The sequence below is a fragment of the Peromyscus leucopus genome, chromosome 23 (genome assembly GCF_004664715.2).
Source record: "Peromyscus leucopus breed LL Stock chromosome 23, UCI_PerLeu_2.1, whole genome shotgun sequence".
Classification (NCBI taxonomy): domain Eukaryota; kingdom Metazoa; phylum Chordata; class Mammalia; order Rodentia; family Cricetidae; genus Peromyscus; species Peromyscus leucopus.
The window spans coordinates 38,069,739-38,094,854 of NC_051082.1; the positions used below are offsets into that span (position 1 = coordinate 38,069,739).

The 25,116-nt window shown below is 54.6% G+C and overlaps 2 protein-coding genes across 5 annotated transcripts in view; both read right to left on the reverse strand.

The window, feature by feature from the left end:
• Nucleotides 1-742: 742 nt before the first annotated feature.
• On the reverse strand, nt 743-24,104 carry Ap5z1 (adaptor related protein complex 5 subunit zeta 1). 4 transcript variants are annotated; one of them, XM_028887407.2, is made up of 17 exons: nt 15,474-15,670; nt 12,399-12,533; nt 12,098-12,284; nt 11,576-11,720; nt 11,245-11,354; nt 10,355-10,523; nt 9,464-9,604; nt 8,863-8,900; nt 8,631-8,793; nt 7,675-7,856; nt 5,985-6,127; nt 5,500-5,640; nt 4,942-5,053; nt 4,076-4,173; nt 2,740-2,872; nt 2,380-2,594; nt 743-2,284 (listed from the first exon to the last, which is right to left on the reverse strand). In XM_028887407.2, the coding sequence occupies exons 1-17, from the start codon at nt 15,512-15,514 to the stop codon at nt 2,014-2,016; spliced, it is 2,424 nt and encodes an 807-aa protein (XP_028743240.1). In that variant the 5' UTR covers nt 15,515-15,670; the 3' UTR covers nt 743-2,013. The 4 variants fall into 4 exon arrangements, with proteins under 4 accessions (XP_028743240.1, XP_028743242.1, XP_037054328.1 ...); XM_028887409.2 differs by lacking the exon at nt 15,474-15,670 and adding an exon at nt 22,409-24,104 and having other exon boundaries at nt 1,704-2,284; XM_037198433.1 differs by having other exon boundaries at nt 1,704-2,284; nt 12,399-12,523; nt 15,474-15,578.
• Foxk1 (forkhead box K1) overlaps nt 23,921-25,116 on the reverse strand; it is a 60,763-nt gene continuing 59,567 nt past the window's right edge. The window contains exon 9 of the mRNA XM_028887410.2: nt 23,921-24,414. Coding sequence (XP_028743243.1) covers nt 24,134-24,414 — 281 coding nt within the window. The 3' untranslated portion in view covers nt 23,921-24,133. The remainder of the gene's footprint in view (nt 24,415-25,116) is intronic.

The following is a 25,116-nucleotide window of genomic DNA, read 5'->3' on the forward strand; positions in this document are numbered from 1 at the left end:
CTGACCTCTGCATGCAATGCCCGCACACAGTGCACTGACACACGTGCAGGCCAAACACGCACACACGTGAAATAAAAGGTTAAGTTCTTTAAACCACCTGTGTTCCTGAATGAAGATCACTGCAATACCACTGTTTCCTCTGCCCCTGCTCTAGGGCTAGCTGCCCTCACAGGGAACAGGTGGCACAAGACAGACAGTGTGGGTCACTCTGTGAGCACATTTGTCCAGGCACAGCTCAGGGAGGGGCTTTGGTCAGGGCACAGCAGGCCTCGTGACAACAAGCAAAGGTTTCCCTGAACATAAACCTAGACAAAAGGCCCACGTGGGCTGCAGCACCCCTGTGGCCTGGGTAGGAGTACCCCATGTTGCCACAGAGCTCAGCTTAAGCCTTAAGCCTGTGTTTCCTTAGAGAGCTCCAGCCCCAACACAGGGAGAGTACAGTGCAGAGCCCAGAAGCAGAAAGTGAAGGGTGGAGCTGTGGGCAGTGTCAAATGCTTGCCCAGCAATAGACTAAAGGCAATGGCGCCCTCTGGTGGCCATATACTGCCAGCACCTGAGTGGCTCCTGCTAAGCAGCTCTCTAGCTCAGCTCAGGGAAACTGCAAAAAGGCTCAGGCGGGGGCCCTGCAGCCCTGAGCACCAGCATGAAGCCTGGGTGCTTCTGTGCAGGACTACCGGAGCACATAGGACTCCTCCGTGCCTCCCCACAGCCTTACGTTATGAAACAGCATGATTAGGCGACATCACTGCAGGTGTACCCGGGGGACACTGCATCCTCCTGAGTACTTGAATTTTATTTGGCTTTTAAAACGTCTTATCCACATACAAAGGCATAGCATGTCTTCTGGGAGTTGGTTCTTGCCTTCCATCTTGTTCTCCCGCTGCTCTGCATACCCCAGGCTAGTGGCCTGTGAGCTTTAAAAGGACGCTGTCTCCGCAGGTGCGCACACACCACAGCACCTGGCTCTACACCTGGGGTCCAGGGTCAAACGTGGGTCATCAGGCTTATGTGGCAAAGCCTTTTATGTGCTGAGTCGTCTTCCAGGCCCAATTTCTTCTGTAGCCCAGGCTGCCCTCCAGGTTGCTGCATAGCCAAGGATGACCTTGAACTTCTGACCCTCCTGCCTCCACCTCCCGAGTGCTGGGATTGCAGGTGTGCACTACAATGCCTGGGTTACGCTGGGCTTTGTGCCTGCTGAGTAACACTTCACTGGCTGAGCTACAGCCTCGACTCCGGAGCATGTCACTTCCGTCACATCCAGGACACTGGAGCCAAATAGGAGAACCAGGGATTTTCCTATACACAGGCAGGGTGGGAAGGGCAACAGCCGGGCTCCAGGCCATGCTCAGGCTCCCTGGTTCTCAGTCTGAGGATTTCAGCTGTACATAGCATTTTAAAGGTTTATTTGGGGGCGGGCAAGATGGCTCAGTAGGTAGAAGTGGTTGTTACCAAGCCACACAATCGGCCAGGACCCCATGAAGAAGAGGACTCCCCAAAGTTGTCTCCTGATCTCCGTGTGTGTGCTGTGGTGTGTGTATGCACCTACACATAGTTACAGTTTTGATTGTTTTATTTTTTGAGGGTTTCTCTGTGTAGCCCTGGCTATCCTGGAACTCACTCTGTAGACCAGGCTGGCCTCAAACTCAGAGATCCGCCTGCCTCTGCCTCCCCAGTGCTGGGATTAAAGGGCTGCACCACCACTGCCCAGCATAAGCAATTTTATGAAGTTTATTGTTCCTGTACTGATCCTTGCTCCTAACTCCAGAAATGAGTTAATAGCAGTGAGCAGACCAGGCCGCTTCTGCTCAGCCATCTCTGAGCTGCTCAAGGCTGAGTGCAGCCAGCCACGGGGACAAGGCTGGATGACTCACCCCCAGGAGCCAGTGATGTCGTTTTGAGGGCCATGTCCACTTCCTCCCCCTCTAGTCACCCAAGCTTGCAGCTCAGCTCCGACATCAGGCTGACCACTCAGGCTCTTAAGTTGTAGCCAGTGTTCAGGTGGTGACTGTCCCTTCAACCTGGCAAGAGGCCAGCCTCCTTCTCCACCAGCCGGCTGACGGTGCGCAGGGCCAGAGGCAGGGCCGTGTTGGTGTCTCGGTGGTAGCGGGGCTGGCACACGCCTGCAGTGGGTGTGAACACAAACTGGGCCACACTGGGCATCTTCAGGAGAGCCAGTAGCTCTGTGGCCCGGGTACGGATGGCTTCTGCGTCCTCCTCACTGTGCACAGAGCTGGTGGCTGGGTTCTGGGCCAGGGTCCGAATTTTTGACAGGAACAGTGACACCCTGGGGGGAGAAGGGTTCGGCTATTTAGTTGCCAAGGACCAGTTGCCTGGAGCCGCCCTCTATGGGTTCCTGCTCTGTGCTCCCTAGCGGGATACCTTGGGATCAGGTCTTGGCTCCGGGAGGCCAGCTTGGTCAGCGTGGTCATGAGTGCAGTGACCACCTGTGGGGGACAGCAGGGCAGGTCGGCCGAGGGACGGGACTGGGTGACTTCGAACAGCAGGGCCTCCAGGGCTTCAAAGAACCTGTTGATCTGCTCCACTGTGCACCTCTTGTCACAGGCCACCGACAGGTACTCGCCGATGGCCCACACCTACGCCCAGAGCAGAGGCTCAGCACACACGGGCTTCCCGTCCGATGGTGGTGGGAGGGCGGGCTTCCCCACACGGGCTTCCCGTCCGATGGTGGTGGGAGGGCGGGCTTCCCGTCCGATGGTGGGAGGGCAGGCATGTTCTTACCACACAGGTGAACATGCTGGCTCGGCTGCAGATGCTGCTCACGCTCCCCACAAACTCGAGAAGCTCTCGGGACAGCTCCACCACCAGTGACGGCTTCAGCTTACACAGTACCAGGAGCTGGGAGCTCAGCACCCTGCCAGGATAGAGGGAACCCTGTGAGGCTGTGTGTGCTCGGGGCAGATCTGACCCCAGCCTATTTGATGCGAGAGAGCCAGAGCAGTCAGCTGAAGTCAGGAGATTAAGAACTGCCCCCTACTGAAAGCTTTTCACTCCACTGGGGACATGCCTGCCTGAAATCCAGGCTATGAGACAGTGAGGCAGGCGGAATGCTGAGTTCTAGGATAGCCTGGACTGGAGTGAGACCTGTCATAAAACTGAAGAGTAGATGGCCTGCCTAGAATCCCCCAGTGAGGGGCTGGGGTGTGGCTCAGTGGTAGAGCACCTGCCTAGAATCCCCCAGTGAGGGGCTGGGGTGTGGCTCAGTGGTAGAGCACCTGCCTAGAATCCCCCAGTGAGGGGTTGGGGTGTGGCTCAGTGGTAGAACACCTGCCTAGAGTCCCCCAGTGAGGGGCTGGGGTGTGGCTCAGTGGTAGAGCACCTGCCTAGACTCCCCCAGTGAGGGGCTGGGGTGTGGCTCAGTGGTAGAGCACCTGCCTAGAATCCCCCAGTGAGGGGTTGGGGTGTGGCTCAGTGGTAGAGCCCCTGCCTAGAATCCCCCAGTGAGGGGTTGGGGTGTGGCTCAGTGGTAGAGCCCCTGCCTAGAGTTCCCCAGTGAGGGGCTGGGGTGTGGCTCAGTGGTAGAGCACTTATCTAGCACTCAGGTGGCCCTAGGGTTAATCCCCAGGATGGTGTGTGTGTATGTGTCTGAGAATAAATGATCTAAAGCAGTGGTTCTTAACCTGTGGGTTGTGACACTTTGAGGTCAAATACCAGAAATCCTGCATATCAGATATTTACATTATGATTCATAACAGTAGCAAAATTACAACTATGAAGTAGCAATGAAAATAACTTTATGGTTGGGGTCACCACAACATGAGGAACTGCACTAAAGGGTCGCAGTATTAGGAAGGCTGAGAACCTCTGCCCTAAAGAAAAAGGACCTTGGTGGACAGGGGCCTCTGCAATAGAGACATGAGGCCACCTTGAAGGGGCACAGAGAGTCTTGGAGGAGGGCAGCACCAGAATGCCCTGAATGGGAGATGAGATGAAGGAGGGAGGGGCCGGCAGCATAGCAGAGTGCTCGAGACCCCTGGCCTGTGCGCAGGACAGGAGAGGCAGAGGGATCCGGTCTGTGTGCCACAGACCCTGGTGCCCCTGCCAGGGCTGAGCCTACCTGTGCACACGGGCCTCATACCGAGGGACCTGGTAGAGGGAGTCACTTCTGTCCAGGAGCAGCAGCGCCAGCTGGTTGATCAGGGCCCCGTCAGCAAACTGGGGTCGAGAACAAGAGGCGGGTTCAGTCCTGGGCAGTGGGCACTGTTATCTTCTACCCTCAGGAGGGCTGAGGCCACAAAGTGGGAGCATGACTTAGGGGTGAATCTCCTCCCTCCCGCAGCACCTGAGGGATGGGGGGCGTGTAGTGGGGCTAGGAGAGGACATGGAAGCCCCAGCTTCTCCAGCCCTGCTCCTGCCCTGGATCTTCCGTTTAGGACCCTGCTCTGCTGAAGGGCACAGTGGCACAAACCTTTACCCCGAGCACTTGGGAGACAGAGGCAGGGGGATGAGAGTTTGAGGCCAGTCTAGTCCACATGGAGACCTCCAGGCCAGTGGCTTTATACAGAGGCAGTGTCTCAAAAACAAGAACAAAAAAATAAGCCTGTTCCCCGAGGCCAAGGTTCTGTCCTGTCCATCTGGGTGACCCCAAGTGGCCCCGTTCTGTTACTAGCCTACCTCAAGGGCTTCTGTGGGCTTGCAGTCATCCGACCTGTGAACAGCAGCCGGGAGGGAACCATGGGCCATGGGGCCCCAGGGTACGGGGCTCATGCTGTTCTGGCCCTAGCTTGTGGTGCCAGCCTCGAGGGTCATGTGCCTGCCCACCCTGAGGACTGAAGTATGAGCAGTCCTCTCCCTGTCTCTTACTCAGAGAAGCCATGGAGGGTGCGGCAAGACAAACCTCGCGTGGGGTCAGGTCACACTCTGGCCTGGTTCCTCTTGGCTATATGAGGTCTACAGGGGAGAGATCCCAGGCGGTGGGCTCACCTGGGTCACGGCTGAGAAGAAGGCCTGAAGCAGGACGGGTACTGCCTCTGCACACTGGGTTACCCGGGCACAGCTGGCCATGGGCTTCAGCAGCTGGTGAAGTGGCATCAGTCTGGGGATACAGCGGGGCTCCTGAGTGCTCACTCACTGTTACTTCCTGAGTGACCCCACAGCAACCAGAAAAAGGGATGCTGTGGCCAGACACAGGCAGGCATGGTTCACTTGCTCCACGGGGCTCAAGGAGGCCAGGAGATGTCAGGGGCTCCAGGAGAACAGAGCCAGGGACAGGTCAGTACCCGCTGACCTGAGAGGCCTGCAGGCCACTCCTGGTCCTTTTACTCCCCCGAATCTGCGAGACCTTAGTTTTCCCATCTATAGAGTGGACTGCTCACAGCATCAACTGAGGGCTGGGTCAAGCAGTGGAGCCCAGGCTCTGGGCCCAGGAGCCCTTCCATGCCCAGGGCTGCAGGGATGGGGCCCAAGGCTCCCTCCCCAGGCTGAGGGTGAGAAGACAGAGTCCCACATCATGGACTGTGCTGGTTGGCCCAGGGCTCCCACCTCTCTGTGGAGCGGCTGGCCTTGGTACGAAGCAGGTGGCGGAAGAGTCCTTGGAGCTGTGGGTCCCGGAAGGCCTCCAGGCAGCTAGGAATCTTGAGGGAGACATCCCAAAGTGGCCTTTCTGATGGGGTCTGTGTGGACCTAAGAGGACAGAAGCTGGGCTGGGATGCTACTCTCAGCACAAGTCAACCACGGTCCTATTTGTCCCGACACCAGGGGCACCTGCTGTAGCACCACAGGCTCGCAGGGCTGGGGAGGCAATCTGGGCCGCAGAACAGGGGAGACTCCCCTTGCTGGCCACGGAAGTGCTGAGGAGCCCTGGGGCTCGGGCGCTGTGCTGGGTGGGTGGTGAAGGGACCAGAGATGTGCTGTTGCGGTCCGGAGTCTTGCAGGGGCTCTGGTCCAGGGGTCGGGAGCAGTGAGCAGAGCAGCACTGGTGCTGGCTGCAGGGGAGGGGACAGGGCTGCCCAGGGCAGAGTGGCCACCTGAGCTGTAGGTCCAGGGCAGCAGTCAGGCAGGGCAGGTCAAGCAGTGCGTGTAACATCTCCACGGCCGTGCCAGCATCCACCAGAGCTGGGAGCAGTACCACGAACTCGGCTGTGAGGGGAGGGCTGTTCCAAGCCAGGAGCTGTGGGCGATATACAGTGGCTCAGACAGGGCGGGAGGACGCTAGCTGGCCATGGCCTCAGCCAGTGGCCTCCTACTGCCCACTCCCACCACTGAGACACTGTTCAGACGGGGCAGCTGGACCCACCCCTCCCCCTCCTCCCCACACTGCCCAAGATGAGGCTGTGCGTTTTGGGCCATGTTCTGAGGATTTCATTGACTACTGTTAATGTGAGCACGTGCACACGCACACAAGTGGGAAGCCAAAGGACACCGTGCAGGAGTTGGGTCTCTCGTTTTAACACGTGGATCCCAAGGACGGAACTTCCACCTGTCAGCATCAAGTGTCTTTACTAGCTGGAGCCATCTCTCTGGCCACGTCTGCTCTTCTATTTCGTCCTTTGTAGCCAATTTTGTGCCAGCAATGAAGTTAGCCATTCCTGAATCACTCTTTAGGAAAAGGACTGAATGCTGGGGTAGGGAGATGGCCCAGTCAAGAAAGTACTTGCCGTGCACACACGGGAACCTTGGTTCTAGCCCCCAGAACCCTAAATTCCAGGTGTGGTGGTGCATGCCCTGCACTGGGGAGGTAGAGACAGGTAGATTTCTGGGGCTTGCTACAGACAGGTTAGTCCACTTGGAGAGTTCCAGATCAAAGAGAGGTCCCATTGTTTTAGGAACATCACCTGAGGTTGACCTCTGGCCTCCAGAAGCGCGCGCACACACACACACACACCTCCCACAGATCCATCACAAGCTTGTAGTAATGGACTGAATGCACCAGCCAGAAGTAATGCCATGGGTCAAGCCAGGCATGACTGCACATACCTACAATTTGGCACCCAGGAGGCTTGGCTTCCTGAAGCAGAGGTATCTCAAATCTGAAACTGGCTAGCTCAAAGTCAGCCAAGCCATCTCCTGCCTGTGCATGACATTAGTTTTTTTTTAAAATATTATTTCATGTGTATGAGTGGTTTGCCAGCGCGTATGTATGGGCACTGTGTGCATGAAGCGCCTGAAGAGGCGAGCAGAGGGCACTGGATCCCTTGGAATTAGTAACAGATGGTTGTGAGCCACCATATGCTAGGAATTGAACCCAGGTTCTCTGAAAGAGCAGCCAGTGCTTTTAACCACTGAACCATCTCTCCAGCCCTTAGGTTTTTCTTTCTGTTGTTTGTTTTTGAGACAAGGTGTCCCTATGGGACTCTGGCCATCCTGGAACTCCCTATGTAGACCAGGCTGGTCTTGAACTCCTTAGAGATCCTCTTGCCTCTGCCTCCTGAGTGCTAGGATTAAAGGTGTGTGCTGACACATCCAGCTTTGTTTGCTTTTTGAGACAGGGTGTCACGTAGCCCAGGCTGGCCTGGAACTGCTATGTAACTGAAGCAGGCCTTGAACTTCTACTTCTGATTGCCTCAGCCTCCCTTGTGCTGGGATTACATGTACGGAGCACCATGTCTGGCTGCCATGTGGCTGTCTGAGATGATGCTGTTTGTATGTTAGGATACACGGAGACTCCCAGCCCTAACACCTTGCCCTGGGCCCACCTGCAAAGACGCCCACACGTGCCTTGAACAGACTAGGGAAGCTCAACCTGAGAAGGCTGAGGAAGTGGGGGTCGAACAGAGCCAGGTTGTGTGTGCAGAAGTGTATGACCTCGAAGGCCAGGGTCGGGCTGTAGAAGCGCTCAGAAGGGAGTCTGCTGAGCAGGTGCTGGTAGATGGCTTCTGCATCCATGGCGGCTGCCTCCCCTGAAAGACACCAGAGGCCACCAGGGCATTAGGCGCTGCGGAAGGTAGCACCTGCAGTGTAACCTGGGTTAAAGAACTCAGAGTGTGGCCGAACCTCCAGGTGCGCACGGCCTCCCTTAGGCCTCAGAGCACCACCCACGGGGACACTGTCGGGAAAGGGGTAGGCCGCAATGTCTGACTTTCATGGGCCCATGGTAGAGCAGAGTTCTGAGCTTGCCTGGGAACTGTAATCTCAGCCACTCAGGAAGCTAAAACAGAAGAATCCCAAGTTCAAGACCAGCCTGGGCAAGTTTGAGAGAACCCATTCTGAAATAAATGAGAGGCTAAGGTGTGGTGGCACACTCTTTTAAACCCAGCACTTGGGAGACAGAGGCAGGTGGACCTCCATGAGTTCCAGGTCAGCCAGAGCTACACATGAGAGCCTGTTTCAAAACAAAGAAAAACCAAACTCATAAAAAACAAAACAATCAAAAAGAGGGCTGGGGATTAAACTCACCTAGAACCACCCCCCCAGTGAGGGGTTGGGGTGTGACTCAGTGGTAGAGCACCTGCCTAGAATCCCCCAGTGAGGGGCTGGGGTGTGGCTCAGTGGTAGAGCACCTGCCTAGAATCCTCCAGTGAGGGGCTGGGGTGTGGCTCAGCAGCAGAGCACTTGTCTAGTATATGAAGGACCTGGGTTCCATGCCCAGCACCACCAATAAACAAACAAAACAAAACTGTACATGTGATAGCCTCTGAGTGCCTAGAAGAAACTTTCCATGTATCCAGACTCACCATGGTTCAGGAAGAACTGAGCAAGGGGCACCAGTGCCCGCTCGCTGCCAGGGTCTTCACCCAGCCTCCTCTGCAGGGCCTTCAGACAGGAGAGGGTGCGGAAAAGGAAGGAGGGGTCCTGCCGGCACAGCACGTCGAGCACCAACACGGCTTCCACCAGGCACTGCAGGGACACTGAGCTGGGTCAGGGGTCCCGGCAGCAGCTGCCCCAGCCACCCTGCAGGCCACTTACAGCTTTCTGTAGGTCGGAGTCCCCCTTCCTCAAGGCTCCTGGAAAAGAGAAAACTGACTTGTCTCAAAACAGCCCCATAACAAGGCAGCCTGTGTCCTAGAAGCTGAGGCCAGGACAATGAGTAGTCACGTGACAAGACAGGGGTCGGGGACTGGTGCCCATAAGATGTGTACAAGATGGGTGGACCCTAGATGCCAGAGGTGAGGAGCTAGACACACAGGTAGGGCCTGTCCTCAGACACAAGGACGCACTGTCCTGACCCCACAGTGAGCTGAGACCCCCGGCTCTTTTCAAGATTTTATTTTTAATTTCAATTCAAGTGAATGGGTGTTTTTTCTACATATTATGTATGTGTGTCTGGTGTCTGAGGAGGCCAGAAGCGGGCATCAGATCCTCTCTTACTGTAGTTACTCTGGGAAACCCTGTGGGACCAAAACCAGGTCCTTTGCAAGAGCGGCAAGTGCTCTTAGCTGCTGGGCCCTCTCTCCCCCCACTCCCCGCCAGCTCTTTTAAATCAGATACTCAGTTAGCTCGGCTGCCTTGACCCCACCCTGGAGGGCAATGTGGGCTGGGGCCAGGTGGTGGTAGCCTGGGGACTCACTCCGGTTACTCTGTTCCAACAGGCGCTGGCAGTACTCGAAGGCCACCTCCCTCAGCCGCTCCCGAGGGGGCAGCAGGCGGCTGGCAGTGGAGGTGGCGGACAGGACAGACAAGGTGGATCCCTCCAGCTCCGACTTGTCATCTGTAGGAGAAAACACATCTGCAGGACAGACACACGGCCCAGCAGCTTCCTGGAGCGCTCAAGGTCGCTCACGTCATTGGGTATGAGGCTGTTGTCACGGAGCCAGATGCACAGATTTGTCTGAGTTACTAGTTGGTTTTCTGTTTGTTTTTGAGCATATGAATTAGGGTCTTGCTATGTAGCTGAGGCTGGTCTCAAACTTATAATCCTTCTTCTTGCGAGTCCCAGGTGCCGGCAGGATAGGTACGGATCCCTATACTTAGCTTAGTTTTGTGTTTTTGAGACAGGGCCTCAAAACAGCCTGGGTTGTAGCCCAGGCTGGCTTCAAACTACATAGCTGAGACTGGCCTTGAATTCCCTGATCCTCCTGCCTCCACCTCCAAGTTCTGGGCTCATGAGCATGTACCACCATGAACAGCTGAGTTTGACTGTCTGTAAACCAAGTCTGCAGATGGGGCAAGATCAGACAGGCCTGTGAGTAGCTGCCCTGGATGATCCATCTGGCTCTCTGGGAGCACCTTGTGGAGACATCAGTATGCCTGCGAAGGGTGCTGGGCTGTGTTCTCAGCTTTTCCTGGGCTCAGAGTGCCTCTGGTGCTGGCCTCCGAACTGATCACACTCCTTCCTTGTTTGGCCTATAGACACCTGTGGTGTCCTTATAGGGCTCAGCTGCCTCCTGCCCACCCCTGACCTGCACCCACGTCACAGTGTACTTGTGCTCTCTACCCCTCTGTCCCACCCTGGGCACACCTGCATCTGGACTGCCTGGGTCCTCAGGGCCACTGTGCAGCAGCCACTTCCGAAGCATAGAGAAGGCCTGCACGTTCAGCCACTGGTCCTCTGTGAAGTGCTGGCCGGTGGAGAGTACCGTGAAGAAGTCAGAAGCCACTGCTCCATCCACCTCAGTGATGGGACCTGGCTGTGGGAGGAAGGACAGGGCTGAGGACGAGCCTGGTGGGCTCACGAACTACTCAGTACAGAAATCATGTGAGGCTGTGAGCTCTAGCACGGCCCAGGGGCCTGCACACCTGCCCTCTCCAAGGTTGCACTGCAGGATGCATCCACACTCCTAGATCCAGCAGGCCTACCCCAAGACCTAAAGACACACGGTACGACTGCAGCTCAGATGTGTCCACATTCTCTGTAGGCACTGAGCAGGAGCCACACACGCTGAGGAGCTGGACAGACCCAGAGTGCACTCCCCCTCCTGGGCACTCCCTACTCAGAGGCAGAGACAGCAATGAGAAACCTGACTGGAACCAAGGGGAAGGCCTGCCATGGGAACACGTCTGGTCAGACTGGCATGTGCAGTGTCCATGCATGGGAGACAGGGAATGAGCACTCTCAGAGGAGATAGTCGTGTTGTTTTGTTTTTGTGACAGGGTCTCGTGCACAGCATTCTGTCCTCAAACTTGCTGTGTAGCTGAGGATGACCTTGAACTCCTGATTCTCTTGCTTCCACCTCCTAGGTTCTGGGACTGCAGGTGTGCAGCACCACACTCAGTCTTACGTGGTTCTGGGACTTGAACCCATGGCTTCATGCACACTAGGAAAATGCTCTACCAACTGAGCCTCGTCCCCAGCCTGTGACAGCTTTTGTGATTTCAGCTCCCTGCGAACCTGAAGCGGCTGCGACTCACCTGCCGGGTCCTGGGTGTAGAGAAGAAGCCCCCTGAGTACGGGAGCCCTTGCTGGAGGCTGGCGTAGCGCAGCCAGTCCACTAGCCTTTTGCTGAGCAGGTTGGTCTGGTCTGTAGGGAAGGGCAGGGGAGCAGTGATGGAAAGTTAAGCCTCCAGATTCCCAGGTTTGCTCAAGAGAAAATGGGGCTCAACAGACCCCCCACACCATGGGTACAAGCTGGGAAGCTATTCAGGGTTCTCCAACAATGTAACCCTCCTTCCACCACACCCTAGATGACAGTTGCTGTGGGAAAGGAGCCAAGAAGGCCTTTTGGGAAGAAGTGTCCAGTACCTTCCATGAGGGTGCCTGGGGCCAGGCCAATGACCTTGGACAGGACAGGGAGGAGGTGCCTGACACTGGGGCCCTCGGGCTGCCGGTTCTCAAGGATCTTGAAGATGCGCTGGCTCACACATCTGATCTCTCCTTTTCTGTCTCCCTTCAAAGCAGGACAGGTAGTTGAGCACAGGGACCTGAGTTCGATCCCCAGAAAGCATCTGGAAAGCATACTGCAGTCGCTCTTTACGTGTGGAATCCTATGCTCAGGAACATCACACTGGTGGGCCAGGGCCTGAAGTCTGACTTAGCTATCAACAGAGACCTGGGGTGTGTGCACAGGCTATGGGGGTGCTATGCACACTTGAGATAGTCATTAGAGCATCCAAGGGAGTGGGCTCTGGGCAGAGTGGGTCTTCACAGCACATGGATGCACTGGGGGACAGAGACCAGCTTGCTGTATTCCTGAGATCTCAGAACCACCAGAAACAGATGCCGCCATCGACACCACCTCATCCCCAACGGTGACAACTGTGTTACCTGGGCCAACAGCACAGAGGCCACGAGGCTAAGCTGACGGGTGTTTTGGGTGTGATCACAGGACAGGGCCAGGTCATCAAAAGGTGACATCTCTCTCAAGATAGCGGCACAGAGCCCCTGAAGCTGCTCGGGGCTTGTGGGCAAACAGAGGGTGGTCTGCAACAGGTCCAGACACATCTTCTCCAGCCTGGAGGGCGAGACCCACCAGGGGACAGGTCAGGCCTCTGGCAAGTACACTGACACCCCAGGGAAGCTGGCTGGGACTGTCTGGGGGATGCACAAGGATTCACAGTGCACTCACCTCCGGGGGTACTTGGTGGCTGAGACAATGAGCGAGAGCCTCTGCAGGGCATCCATGGTGGCTGGCCCAGGGGGTTCCTGCAGCAGCTTAGTGACCCGGGTGCAGAATCGCTGCAGCTCCTCATCCTGTATCTCCCTAAGGAAGGAAGGGGAACCACTGTAGCATGGATCCCAATTGGTCTTAATAATAAAAACCCGGAGCCAGATATTGGGGTAAATGCTGGAAGATCAGTAAAGGAGCCAGACGCTAGAGAGACTTAACCTCTACTGAAGGTTAGTTAAGGAAGCTGAGCTCCCGTCTCCTCCTGCCTTATATTCCTCTCTCCGCCCAGCCATTTCACTTCCTGGTTCCACCTCCCTAGTGCTGAGATTAAAGATGTGAGATTCCAAGTGCTGGGATCAAAGGTGTGCACCACCACCACCACCACCACCACCACCACCACCACCACCACCACCACCACCCGGCTCTGTTTCTCTTTTAGACTGGTTCAATCTTGAGTAGCCAGGGTGGCCTTGAACTCCTGATCTTCTTGCTTTTTCCTCTCAAGTGCTAGGATTAAAGGTGTGTGACACCACTGCCTGGCCTCTGTGGTTATCTAGTGATCTTCATGCAAGCTTTATTTGTTAAGACACAAACAAAATACACCACAGATCATGGTGCTGCCCTAAGCCACAAGCACGTCCCCCAGGGGGACTATCTCTAACCAGCACAGAGAAAGTAGGGAAGAGCCGTCCAGGCTCACAGTGCTTGGGAGGGAGGATTACAGGAACTGGAGTGTAGACAGGATCCTCCCCTGGAACTGAGATGCGGCACCCCCAGTTTCCTAGTGACACCCTTTAATAAAGGTGATTCATCCATCCTTGTTCTGTTGTTCCAATGGTAAAAAGAAAACACTACTTTAAGGGTTTCTTCTTTTTTCCCTTTTGAGACTGGGCCTCACTTTGTAGCCCAGGCTAGCCTGGAGCTTGCAGCAATCCTCCTGCCTCCACTTCCAAGCACTGACATTACAAGAGTGAGCCAACACACTCAGTAAAAGGTTTTTATGGGCCTCTCAAAAGTCAAAACTATTTAGTCTAAGTCCCCTCCCTCCCCAAGAGTCTTGCTATATAGCCCAGGCTGAACTTATTACATAGCCCGGACTCAAACTCTTCATCCTCCTTCCTTGTCCTCCCAAGATGTATGGGTGTGCACGACCACGACCCACTTCTCCCAGGCCCCACCTTCACTGGCAGTGATGGATTTGAAGCCAGGGCCTTGCACATGATAAGGAAGCACTCACTCTACCTCTGAGCTCCATTATCTCTGAGCTCAAGCTGCCTTTCAGACATGCTTCAGTGAGCCTCCTGCTTTTGAAAAGGGAATCTAAAAGCTACACTGAAGAGCAAAGGTTACAGCAGGGGGTAAGATAAGCCTGATATAGTATGTTGCTGGCTTAACTCGAAATGCTGAGACTAAACTAAGCACCAGTGTGGAAATCAGTTTCTCAGCTTCTCTTCCAAGCTTAACAGCAAGGAAAGGAGGGCTGGGACGGCAGCAGGGCAGAAGGGCGCTTGCCTAGACCATGCGGCCCTGGGTTCCATCCCCAACACCACAAAATAAAGACCCACGATGAAGGAATTGCCTGGTGCGGAGGTATTGGGGAGGCAGAGTCAAGTGGATCTCTGCTAAGTTTGAGGCCAGTCTGGTCTACAAAGCAAGTTCCTGGGGCCACACAGTGAGACTCTGTCTCAATTATTCCCCGCTCAAAAAAAGAGGAAAAAAAAATTACTGGATGAGGGGCCTCCGACTTCCTAAACCATGGCTGACAGCCCACTGTGGTCTCCAGACAGGGCTTACTTACAGTTTGCACACTGCCCCGTTTTGGACCTGTCAGCTGTTTGGCATCTGGGAACCAAAAACAGACAGGTAGCCGCCTCTCTGCAGCTACTGCACGTCCTAGTCTCTTTGAAGGCTGCAGGATGATCTCCAACGACTTCGCCACCACCCTAGCCTATTTTGTTTTCTACATCCTCCACCCAGAGTCATATAAGGTACTACAGAAGAGGCTGGGTGAGGAAAGGGAGATACCCCTAACCCGGGCACAGTGATAAACTATGAGTCAGAGAATGAAATGACCAAACTAGAGATACTCTGCACCGTGTGGTTACAGCTTCAGTACAGCTTTAAAATGCCGACCCAATTTTCCCACAACTCCCCACTGCTCCTGGGGACCCCTCTCAGGACAAAAATCATTTCAATGAGTCCTTTTATCCACCTGCCCCATGACCCTGAGCAGAATCTGAGTGGGAAACGTTATTTTCGTGCTGGCATGAGGTGACATGCTGACCAACACTAAAGTCTCCATGAAACACACTGCTTAAAATGAAAACTATGCCCTCTGCTAGGAGGGCGGTGGGCCCGCGGGCAGACTGTGTGGCTCGGTCACCAAACACTTTCTAACAGATCTTCGATAATTATCTTGGGAGTTTTTGTTTTTAATTTGTTACATGTATTTCTTTATGTGCATGTGGGGGCGCTCGAGTGGAGATCAGAAGACAACCTGAGGGAGTTGATTTTCTCCAGGGGTCGAACCGAGGCTGTCAGGCTTGGCTGCAAGGGCGTTTACCCATTGAGCCCTCCTCAGAGTTCTGTCTTGTTTGCAGACTCCAGACTTTAACGCTCTTTCAGGCTGTTGTTCCCCTACATTCCAGAGACCTTATCTACATTTTAATCTCTCACAAGTGGCCCAAGCTCAGAGTCCAGATTTGTCCCTCTGCTTTTTAAGTTTACCAAATGCACCAGATCTGGGCTTCTGGCAGCCGCTCCCTTCGTCTGATCAAATGCCATCAAGTCTTGGAGCCGCTAGTTGGGAAGGAAGGCGCAACCTAGGGTGCTCAGTGCAGGACCAGCGTAGCCTGGCACCAGACACGATGGGGAGGACTTCTTAGTTAGGTTGTGCAACTTACACTCCACGTAGGCGTCCCGAGGCCGGGACCCGGCGCTACGCGGGCACCCGAGCCGCGCAGCGGGACCACCGCCACCCCGGCCCTCCTTAGCTTTGTCTCGCCCCGTGGCCCCGGCCCCAGATCTGCAGACCTGGCCTGGTGCAGCAGACTCTCCGCGCCCGCCGAGAACATCCTGATGCAGCTTAGAGGCCACCCGTGCCCGAAGCGTGTCGCGGACTTCCGGGTCGTGTCACATGATGTGTCATGTGCCCGAACGACGTCTGTCTCGCTCTCACTCCTCCCTCCCGCCCCAGCACATCCCTCCCACGCCCCGGCTGCGTCACGTGGGAGAACTTGAAGCACGAGCGGCCGGCTTCCGGTGCCACATCTCGTGGGAGGACCCTGCTAGCGAAAGATAGACTTCCGGTATTGCGTCAGGTGGGCGGGGCGGAGGCCATGGGCCAATCAGTTGCCGTGAGGAAGCCGGTTCCGGGCCAGCTCCCGGGCATCTATCCATGTCAGCCGTCAGCCAAGGAACCCTGGAACCGTAGTTCTTGGAACCCAGACCTCCTGGCCCCGGAACAGCTCCCTTTGATTCCGGAACTGCTAGTGGAAGGTTCTGGGCCTGGAGAGAAGACTAGGCACATAGTTTAGCAGTAGAGTGCCTGTCTAGAATCCCCCAGTGAGGGGCTAGGGGCGTGACTTGGTGGTAGAGTGCTTGTCTAGCCTGTGTGAGGCCTTGGGCTCCATCCTCAGCAAGACAAACCAGTGTGCCAAGGGTTGATCATTTCCCCTTTCTCGACACATACATGCACAGCTGGTAAACAATATTACCATGCATAATATTTGACCTGTTTTTAAAAAATCTGTAGCAGGTTGTCTGAAGGTCTCATTAGTGGAAAATAGTTGTGTGTGTGTGTGTGTGTGTGTGTGTGTGTGTGTATGCTGGAGAAATGGCTCAGTCAGTAAATTGCTTGCTATGCAAGCATGAAGACCAGAGCTTGAGTTCCCAGCACCACATAAAAATATCCAGGCACTACACACACACACACACACACACACAGTTACCTGTGTGACAGACACATTTTTATGAATTCTGTCAGAGGCACCCAGTGTCTTGCTAGCCTGGGGTTCTGAGATGAGGAGGCCCCCACACCACTCACTCACTCTCACTCGTGTTCAGGTAGATTGAGGAGCTGTCATGGTGGGAACTTGGACCCATGTCTGTCTGTCTGGCCTAGTGCCTATGACCTAGAATGAGCAAGGTGTCAGATAAATGGGCAGAAGCAGAGTTGGTAAGTGCTTTCCTTGCAAGCATGAGAACCATGTAAGAATAAAGCACACACTTGTAATTCAGCACTGGGGAAGCGCCAGCCTAGCTTACTTGGCAAGTCCCAGGCCAGTGAGCACCCGTGTCTCAAAGGACAAGGTGGGGCGGGGAAGAAGGATAATCAGTGTTTGGGTCCCCAGAGTCTGTGTAAAAGCTATGCACAATAGTGTAAGCATTTGTAATCCCAGCACACCTGCAGCAGATGGCAGGAGAGTCTCCTGAAACTAGAGGGCTTGCTAGCCTGGCTTACGCAGTGGCAAAGAGATTCTGTCTCAAACAAGGTGGAAAGGTGAGGGCAGGTACTCGAGGGTTGTCCTCTGACATGCCTACGCCTCCTGTGGCCAGTGCCTGACATGCCTGTGCCTCCACATGTGAACACACATACACCACCTGAGGAACCCCCGAGGTTGTCCTCTGCCTCCATACAAATGCACACATGTACACAGAAAAGGAGAGAAATGAAGTTTCTCACCTGGCTGAGTGTCAGATGTCTGCCAGAGCCACTGAGGCAGCCATGGTGTGGTGGTTTGAATGATAATGACTCCCAGTGGCTAATATACTTGAATGCTTTGTCCCCTTTGGTAGAACTGTTTGGGAAGGATTAGGAGGCGTGGCCTTGTTGGAAGGAGGTGTGTCACTGGGTCAGGCTCTGAGGTTTTAAGAGCCCACACCATTTCCCAGTTAGCTCTCAGCTACTGCTCCCACACCATGTCTGTTTGTCGGCTGCTTGTGCTCCCTGCCATGTGAGCCCCATCTAACCCCCTTAACTGTTAGCTGCAAACTCAACGCCTTCTTTGTGTTTAGTAAGTTGCCTGTGTCATGGTGTCTCCTCACAGCAACAGACGAGTAACAAGACACACAGACACCTGGAGACACACCCTGGCCCAGCTTTGGACCTGTGTCATGAGTCAGGGAGACACTGGCTAGCTCCTCCCTTGCTGTCTGTGAACCATCTCCATATCCTTGGGGCTCAGATGACTCACAGGGGACCCATGTCCTCAGATGACGACACCTGTAGGACTCTCCCTGATCCCATCTCTTCCTGGACTGGTCACCCAGGAAACCCTGAAGGAAGCAGAGTCCCCGTCATTTCCCTGCCTCCTCTGAAACACCTGGGGGTCAATTCTTGATGCCGAGAGCAGGGACCAGGGCATCTGTTAATTTGTCTGCCCCCCATAGTCAGCCATTCACAGGGACCACTCACACCCTTGGGTACATCTCTTTAATATATAATTTTTATTTCTGGTTATAGAAACAAATGCTAAGAGGAGAAAACAGAGCTTCCCCAGCCACATACAACAATTGAATAGATAAAAGAACAGTTCAAATGGATGAAAAAGAAGTAGAAAATTTCCACTTTGTTATAGCTTTAAAACATTAACGTCTAATAATAGTTAGAAATCACATTCAGGTGTCAAACTCTTTTTTAAAAAAAAGGATGGTTCTGTTATAAAAAAATACTGTATCCTGTTTGAAATGAATGCCCAGGTGGTGCTGCTTGGGATGTGGGTCCACAGGCCTTTCTGACCCCAGCCCTTACCCCTGCCTCCTGGGTGGGACCTTCACCCACCAAGGTGGGCCACATCTCTGGAACCAGGATTCCCAGCGCATAGGATACCACTGCTTTTAAAGCACTACGTGTTAAACATATCATGAAAATACTTTAGACAGCCACTGTAAAAAACAAAAACAAAATCACACATGCGCGCGCGCACACACACACATACTCCCTGAACACCCTCCCCCCAATTACTTTTACAGAATTATCATTCAGTTAAGAAAGAGAACGACCTCACTACTGGCTTTAGCCCCTCCCTCACACGTGCACAGTGCTGCCCCCGCCAAGGACACAGCAGAATTCAAGGAGAGACCTGGAAGACAGTTTGGGTCTCTCCTTCCTGCCCCACCACCTTTTCCCAGCCCAGGAATCAAGCTAAGGTATTATCAGGGATCCCAGATATCCCCCACCCCCGAAAGGATGTTAAAAAGATGGGAGAGAGGGGCAAAAATGAAGATGTTAGATTTTTTTTTTTTTTTTAATTCCCAATTTTACCAATTGAAAATTAAAGTTTCAGCCAATTCAGACTCAAGAAGCCATGTTGTCATGTGGATACATACAGGACAGAGAACATGAATACTTAGTGGATTGTGGGGGTCACTCTAGCAGGATCAGCACAGTCCCAGGGACTCAGGGGACAGTGCTGAGGTTGCTCTGATGGGGGCAAGTGCTTCAGATGCAGGGGGTGTGAAGCAAGCCTGGCCACTGTCCACCCTCAAGCTTCTCCTCGGCTCCTGGGGCCCAGGTTCCTCAACACGGTTCACCTTGTGAGCAGTCAGAGGAGCAAGATTTCCAGAGGTAAGGCAGCAAGCTCTCTCGCCCCTCTAACTCTCACAAAGCGGGGGTTAGGGGCAGATGAAGGCTGCGGGGAGCGAGTCCTGGGGGTCCCAGGAAGCCTGTGTTTGGTAGTTGAGCCCAAGTACAGAAACGCACATATAACGCTTTTCATGGTAAGTGAAGCCCTCCAGTGAAGTTTCCTCTTGGAGAGAGATACCCAGGATTAAGAGATCTGCTCTCTTTCCCCGCCTACACCAGCTGTGAGGCTAAGACTGAGCTGAGGGCAGCCTCAACTTCCAATCCTGCTGGCTCACCTCCCCCTAGCCCCTGCCTTGTTGCCCTCTGACTGGCCACTTCCTCTCACCAAGAACTTCGGGGGACCCTCCATCCTGCCGCACACCCAGGGGGTGCCTGTGGATAAGGCTGGCCTCATCTGTGGGACAGCCCTGCCAGGGTGTTGTGCGCCAGCTGCCTGGAGGGTAGTTCTAGAATGTTCCCTGCAGCAGCGGAGCTGAAGACTGCCAGAGAGAAGCTCAGAGCAGTGGAAAGAAGAGCAGAGGAGCAGGTAGGACCAGAAGCTAGGAGCACTCAAGTAGCTTTTGTATTTTTTAAACACAAGTAGAAAACTATTTTCCCTAAACAAAGTCAGTGAAATGGGCCTGAGGCTGGGTCACAGAACGCCACTTGCCCAGCAGGTGTAACTTCAGGGGTTAGTAATGGGGAGGGCAGAGGGAGGGAAGCAGTGACCCCAAGAATGACATTCCAAACTGTTCAAATCACAGGCTATGGGAAGTGGGTGCCAAGTGCTAGTCTGTGGGGCGTCTAGGCCACACCTTGCTCTGTGTTACCAATGTAGCAGCTTTTGGTACAGAAGAAAGAAAGAAAGAGAGAGAGAGAGAGAGAGAGAGAGAGAGAGGGAGAGGAGGGAGGGGGAGGGAGGGAGGGGGAGAGGAAGGAGGAAGGAAGGAAGGAAGGAAGGAAGGAAGGAAGGAAGGAAGGAAGGAAGGAAGGAAGGAAAAAAAAACCCAAAAAGACAAGAGCACTGGGCCATGGTGGCACATAGGCCCAGCATTTCAGGAAGCTGAGACAAGAGGATTGCAAGTTCAAGGCCAGCCTAGGAAGCTTCCAGAGACCCCGTCTCAAGTTTAAAAAATCTAAAGGGCTGGGAGTGTGGCTCAGCAGAACCCTTGCCTAGGGGCTTCCCTAGCCCGTGCCAGGCCCTGAGTTTAGTCTGCAGTACCACAAGAAACAAAACAAAACAGAGTCCCAGAAGGAACCACCCTAAATTCAAGGCCTGGGCAGGGGACTCACAGATGAAAGGGGACATTCAGTTGGGGACAGGACTGAAGTGGCAGGTGGAATGGAGGCGGCCTTGGCTACTGTCTGTTCCCAGCCCTCACCTGCCTCCCCCAAGCTAAAGTGCATGTCAGAGGTCTTGCTCTCGAGGAAGCTGGAGTCAGCAGAGGTGATCTTGGGAACAACTTGACTTACCCTTTGTAATATTGCTTCTGAGCAGAGGTATTCTGAGGTGAGGCGCTACAGGCAAGCGCTCTGTCACTCTGAGCCAAAACAAGGGGCTACCTTGTTGTCACTTGTGGTGACTTTACCACTAGTGACTGGGATGTGATGCTCCCCAGACAAGGGGTCTTTCACCAGAATAGAGACTCACTCACCTTTTGACTTACGCTAGAGCAGGCACTGAGCTATTCAGATGGGGAGGGAGAGGCTTGGTCAGCAAGGTGGGGGCGCCCATCCCAGAGTAGGCGACGTCACATGGGTGCATTGTGGAATTTGAGGTTTTTGAGGAAAAGCAGTAGCATTCCATTCCACCACCGCTTCTTCTCTATGGGAAAAGCTTCCTGCGAGCCCTGAACTCTTTTACCGCCGCCCTTGTCTCTCTAAAGGAAGAGACGGACCCCATCACCTGGATGCACCCCTTTCCGGCTCTCCCACATTACTGTGGTAGGCTGGGTGGCACCTTTAATCTCAGACCCTGGCGAGGGGCAGGAGGGGGAGGTGGTAGATCTCTAGATTATAAGGATGTGGAAAGCAGGGGAAGGGTCTGTGGGGCTTCCTCATGGCTAGGGAGTCAGATACCTCACCTTGCACAAAGGCAAGGCTCCAGAAGCTGATGACAGACATGTTTATCATGCCCTGGGTGCCAGGCTGAAAGCTAAGGTGGGGAGAAGACAGAGGAGGCAAGGATGAGGGAGCGAAAGAGGAATAGAAGAGGGAAAGTAAAGGGGGGGAAGAGGAGGGGGGAGGAGCAGGAGGGGGAGGGGGAGGAGGGGGAGGAGGAAGGAGATGGGCAAGGGAGAAGGAACAGAGAGAGAGCGCAGGCAGGCAGGCAGGCAGGCTCTCAGGCAGGGTCTCTTCACTTCCAGTCACCATGGTGACTTCCTATGCTCGCAGCACCTGTGAGTCTGGCGAGTCCCAGACTCGAAACAGAAGACAGTAGATGTGTGGACAGCCAGGCACCTGATCTGCCAGGGAACTTTCCAAAACAAGGCAAGCACAGATAAAGGTGTGCCAGAGATGGGAGCCCCTGTGTACCCTGAGGAATAGGTCCCCAGGCTTCACATCTGTCCCTGAACTGTTCCCCAACCACAGGGTTTGGTGAAGTCCTCCAGGGTTGCCAGCCATGGTCTACACAGTAGATGGTCAGGGTCTTCCTGGCCCCTGACCCAGGCTCTGGCTTCCACAGATAGCTTAGCTGGACTCTACTTGGTGTCCCAGAGCTCACAGGAGCGAGTTCCAGCTGGCTGTGCATTCCTGGCACTGGCTATTCGGGGTCTATGGCTGTGGGCCGTGGGCAAAAGCTGGCACAAGCTAGAGGTGCTGCCTGGTAGATGACCAAATCCACTTCCAGAGCAATGGCACCAGGCTAGTCTCCTCCTTTCTAGCTCAGGCTGCCCAACCAGGGGCACAGGACACTAGGACAGTGTGTGTGTCACTCTCTCCTTCTACATCCTTCCACACCTGTGGTAATGGTGAGAGGATCTGCCACAGAAGATGGACACCATGATGTCTCAGGAGCCAGGAGAGCCATACTGAGAGCTGATGACAGATGCGACAGACGGTGACCCACAGTTCCATGCAGGGGCTGCACACAGTGCCTACCATGACAATCCACAAATAACCTGCCCTGCAGAGTGACCATGCACAGCCTTAGAGTAAATGGCTAATGAAGGGAAAGTCAACAGGTGTCCCTATGGCCTCAGCCCATTCCCGCTTCCCTAACCCCATGCTCACACCAGGCACACAGAGAGAACAAGTTCATGCTAGGCACAGAGAGATGTGGGATAGGGCTGTTTGCCTATTCCAAGGGGCAGCTCCACCTGGAAAACCCTCCCCCAGCCACTGCCACCCCAGCCCCAGCTTTCTGAAACCTCCCAGACAACAGACAGGAAACACAGCTTACTTCCTGCTTGAAGTTTAGTACTACAGAAACGACTGGCTGGAGGGCCTGGATGATAGCTCAAGAGGGCTGGGCAGGCACCCCGCACTGCTCCCTGATGTGTGGGGGACTGGTGGCTTCAGTGGTGGCAGCCGTAGGGTGGAGCTTGGACTCATCCCACCTGGTCATCTGCTCTCCATAGCCTCCAGGTCACTGGCTGGCATCCCTTCCAGCAAAGGCAGCTTGTACAGCTGTGGCCCCTTCCTTTCCTGGGATTGCCTGCTCTCTGCTCACGGGGCTCTCTCTGCTCTTCTGACCAGGCCCAGGCAGAGGAAGAGGGCTGGTGGGAGGTCTGATGCCAAGGATAGGTCTGGGCTCTGTCCGAGTGGTGGCTGTTGCTTATGGCCTACCCTCCAGGAGGACCAAGACTGAGCTCCTGGATGCCTTCAAGTCTCTGTCATGCAGCTGCTGTTATTATCTGCAGAACCATCTCATTCCCAAGCTGAGGGAAACGTTCAGTGACTTGGTGTATGTTGAAAGTGCTGCTGGTAGCTTGTCTGGGCATGCAAAGGGACCTCTGGGGATCCAAGTCCTCGGCTGACCTCCATACTTTGGTTCTTGCCACACTGTAATCAAACTTGGCACCAACTGCTGCCCGGAGAGGTAGTTTCCTTTCCGGTAGGTAACGGCCAGGAACCCCCAGCTTCAGGTAGAAGAGAGGGTTTCCATTTGCAAACTGGACACGTCTTGGGGTGCTCAGGAAACTGGAATGTGTGAGGGGAAGGCAATGTGAGCAGATGGTTGCTCAGATCCTCCAGCTGCCAGAAATACAGGACACATCCCCTGCTAGCTTCCACGGGCACATACCAATATCCTCCCTGCTGAGCAAGGGGCTGGCTGACATCCCCGAAGCTGTCCAGGTTTCCCTGGATGTCCGTTGTAGCTTGCCACTCTGGGTTCAGCCAGTGCTGTGGGAATGGATGCCACGGCCATTGGCCCTGGGCTGGTTTTCCAGCCAAAGCACTTTGCAACATCAATGTTGGAGCCGCTGATCCTTCTTGAAGTTATCGGGGAGAGCGGCGGCATGTTCACCAGGGGCTGGTGTGGGTGAGTGCTTGGGTCTGCAACTGCTCAGCTGGCTATCAAAGGGAACCCCAAAGACACATGAACCCTTCTGTGTGTCTCAGGTTTTGAGATGAGCCCAAATTCCATGTTTAACTGTAAGAAATATTTTAGGGTCCAATTAATGCCACAAACTATGTCACTTTTGGGGAGAAGACTCTGCATCTCAGCCGCACGCATTCTCTGTTCTCTGGTCTATTCCCACTGAGTTACAAATAGGAAGTCTGTGGGTGGCTCGCACGGAGAGCAGCCTGGGTTTGCGCTGTGGCACTTCTGTCGAGTCCTGGGGCTCACTCTTCTCGAGGGTGCTGGCTGGGATCTGTTCCTGAGGAGCTGGGCTAGACCTTCTCCCACAAGAACCGTGGAGAGGTGATGGCATGAGGGAGGGGTAAATAAACACACAGAACCCCCAGATTCATACAATCAAGTCGTCTGAACGTGTTTATGTGTTTTGTTTCAAACCATGGGAGGACAGGAGAGATAAAAAGGAAACTGTCCAAGTGTGGCGGCCGCCCTGGTGGCACACGTGCTGCAGGCGGCTGTCAGCCTCTCTCTCCGTCCTTGAGTGCAGCAGCTGGCCACCTGGGCACCTGGGCGTGAGTCCACTCCACCTTCCTGCAGGTGACGTCACTCGCCGGTACCTGGTCCCTGTGGGCCAGTGGCTGCCATTGCTGTGGGCTGTGTGCTGGCTGTCCCAGTGGGCTCCTCTACCCGGGACCTCTTGACCTCGGGCTCCCCGCTGGAAGAGGCAGATGTGGTAGTGGAGGTTGCTGGGGTCTGTGTGGCATTGGTGGCCCCCGAGACGGCTGCTGTTGGTTCCTCAGGCCCTACCTCACACACCCGGGTGATGACCACTGGTGTGGATGAACTCGCCTGGGCTGCCAGGAGCTGCAGGGGGCTGGTGAGGGCTGGTAGCAGGAAGAAGAGGTTACTTAAGGATCACCACTAATTGATCTGAGCAGTAAAGGCAGAGCCACAGTGTCCATTCCTTACACCAGACATCTCTTCCCTACCCATGGTAAGTCTAGGTCAGACACCCAACACCCGACTTCAAGGCCCTGCTCACCTGCTGCTGCTTGTCACCCTGAGGACATCCCTCCCTCCCCTTCTCGACCCTCTGTGTTACCTAATCTTGATTATCACCTCAGTGGGATTTACAAGTGCCATGGAAACAAACCTTGGGGCATGTCTGTGAGGAAGTTTCTAGATGGGGTCATGAAGAGGGAAGACCTGTCCTGCATGTGGTGACACCATCCTACTCTGGGCCTCAAGACTAAATAAAGTGGAAAGCGAGCTGAGGAGCAGCTTCCTCTCCCTCGGCTGCTGCCTGACTGTGCTTTGCTTTCCCAACCACGATGGCTGTACCTCCAAAGTAAGCCAAAAGAAACCTTCCTTCCCGAAGCTGCCTTTGGCACCAGGTGTTTTACTATGGCACAAGAAAAATAACTACTGTACTCTGGCACACAGGGGCCTAGCCACTAGCACCCCGACCCCTGCAGGCGCCCTGACTTCCTCCTCTGACCTCCTGTCACCCTAGGTGACATCTGGGCTCCGTGCTAGATGCTCAGGCCACTGAGCCTAGTGGATGGGAAAAGCAAGCGCTTCCCGAG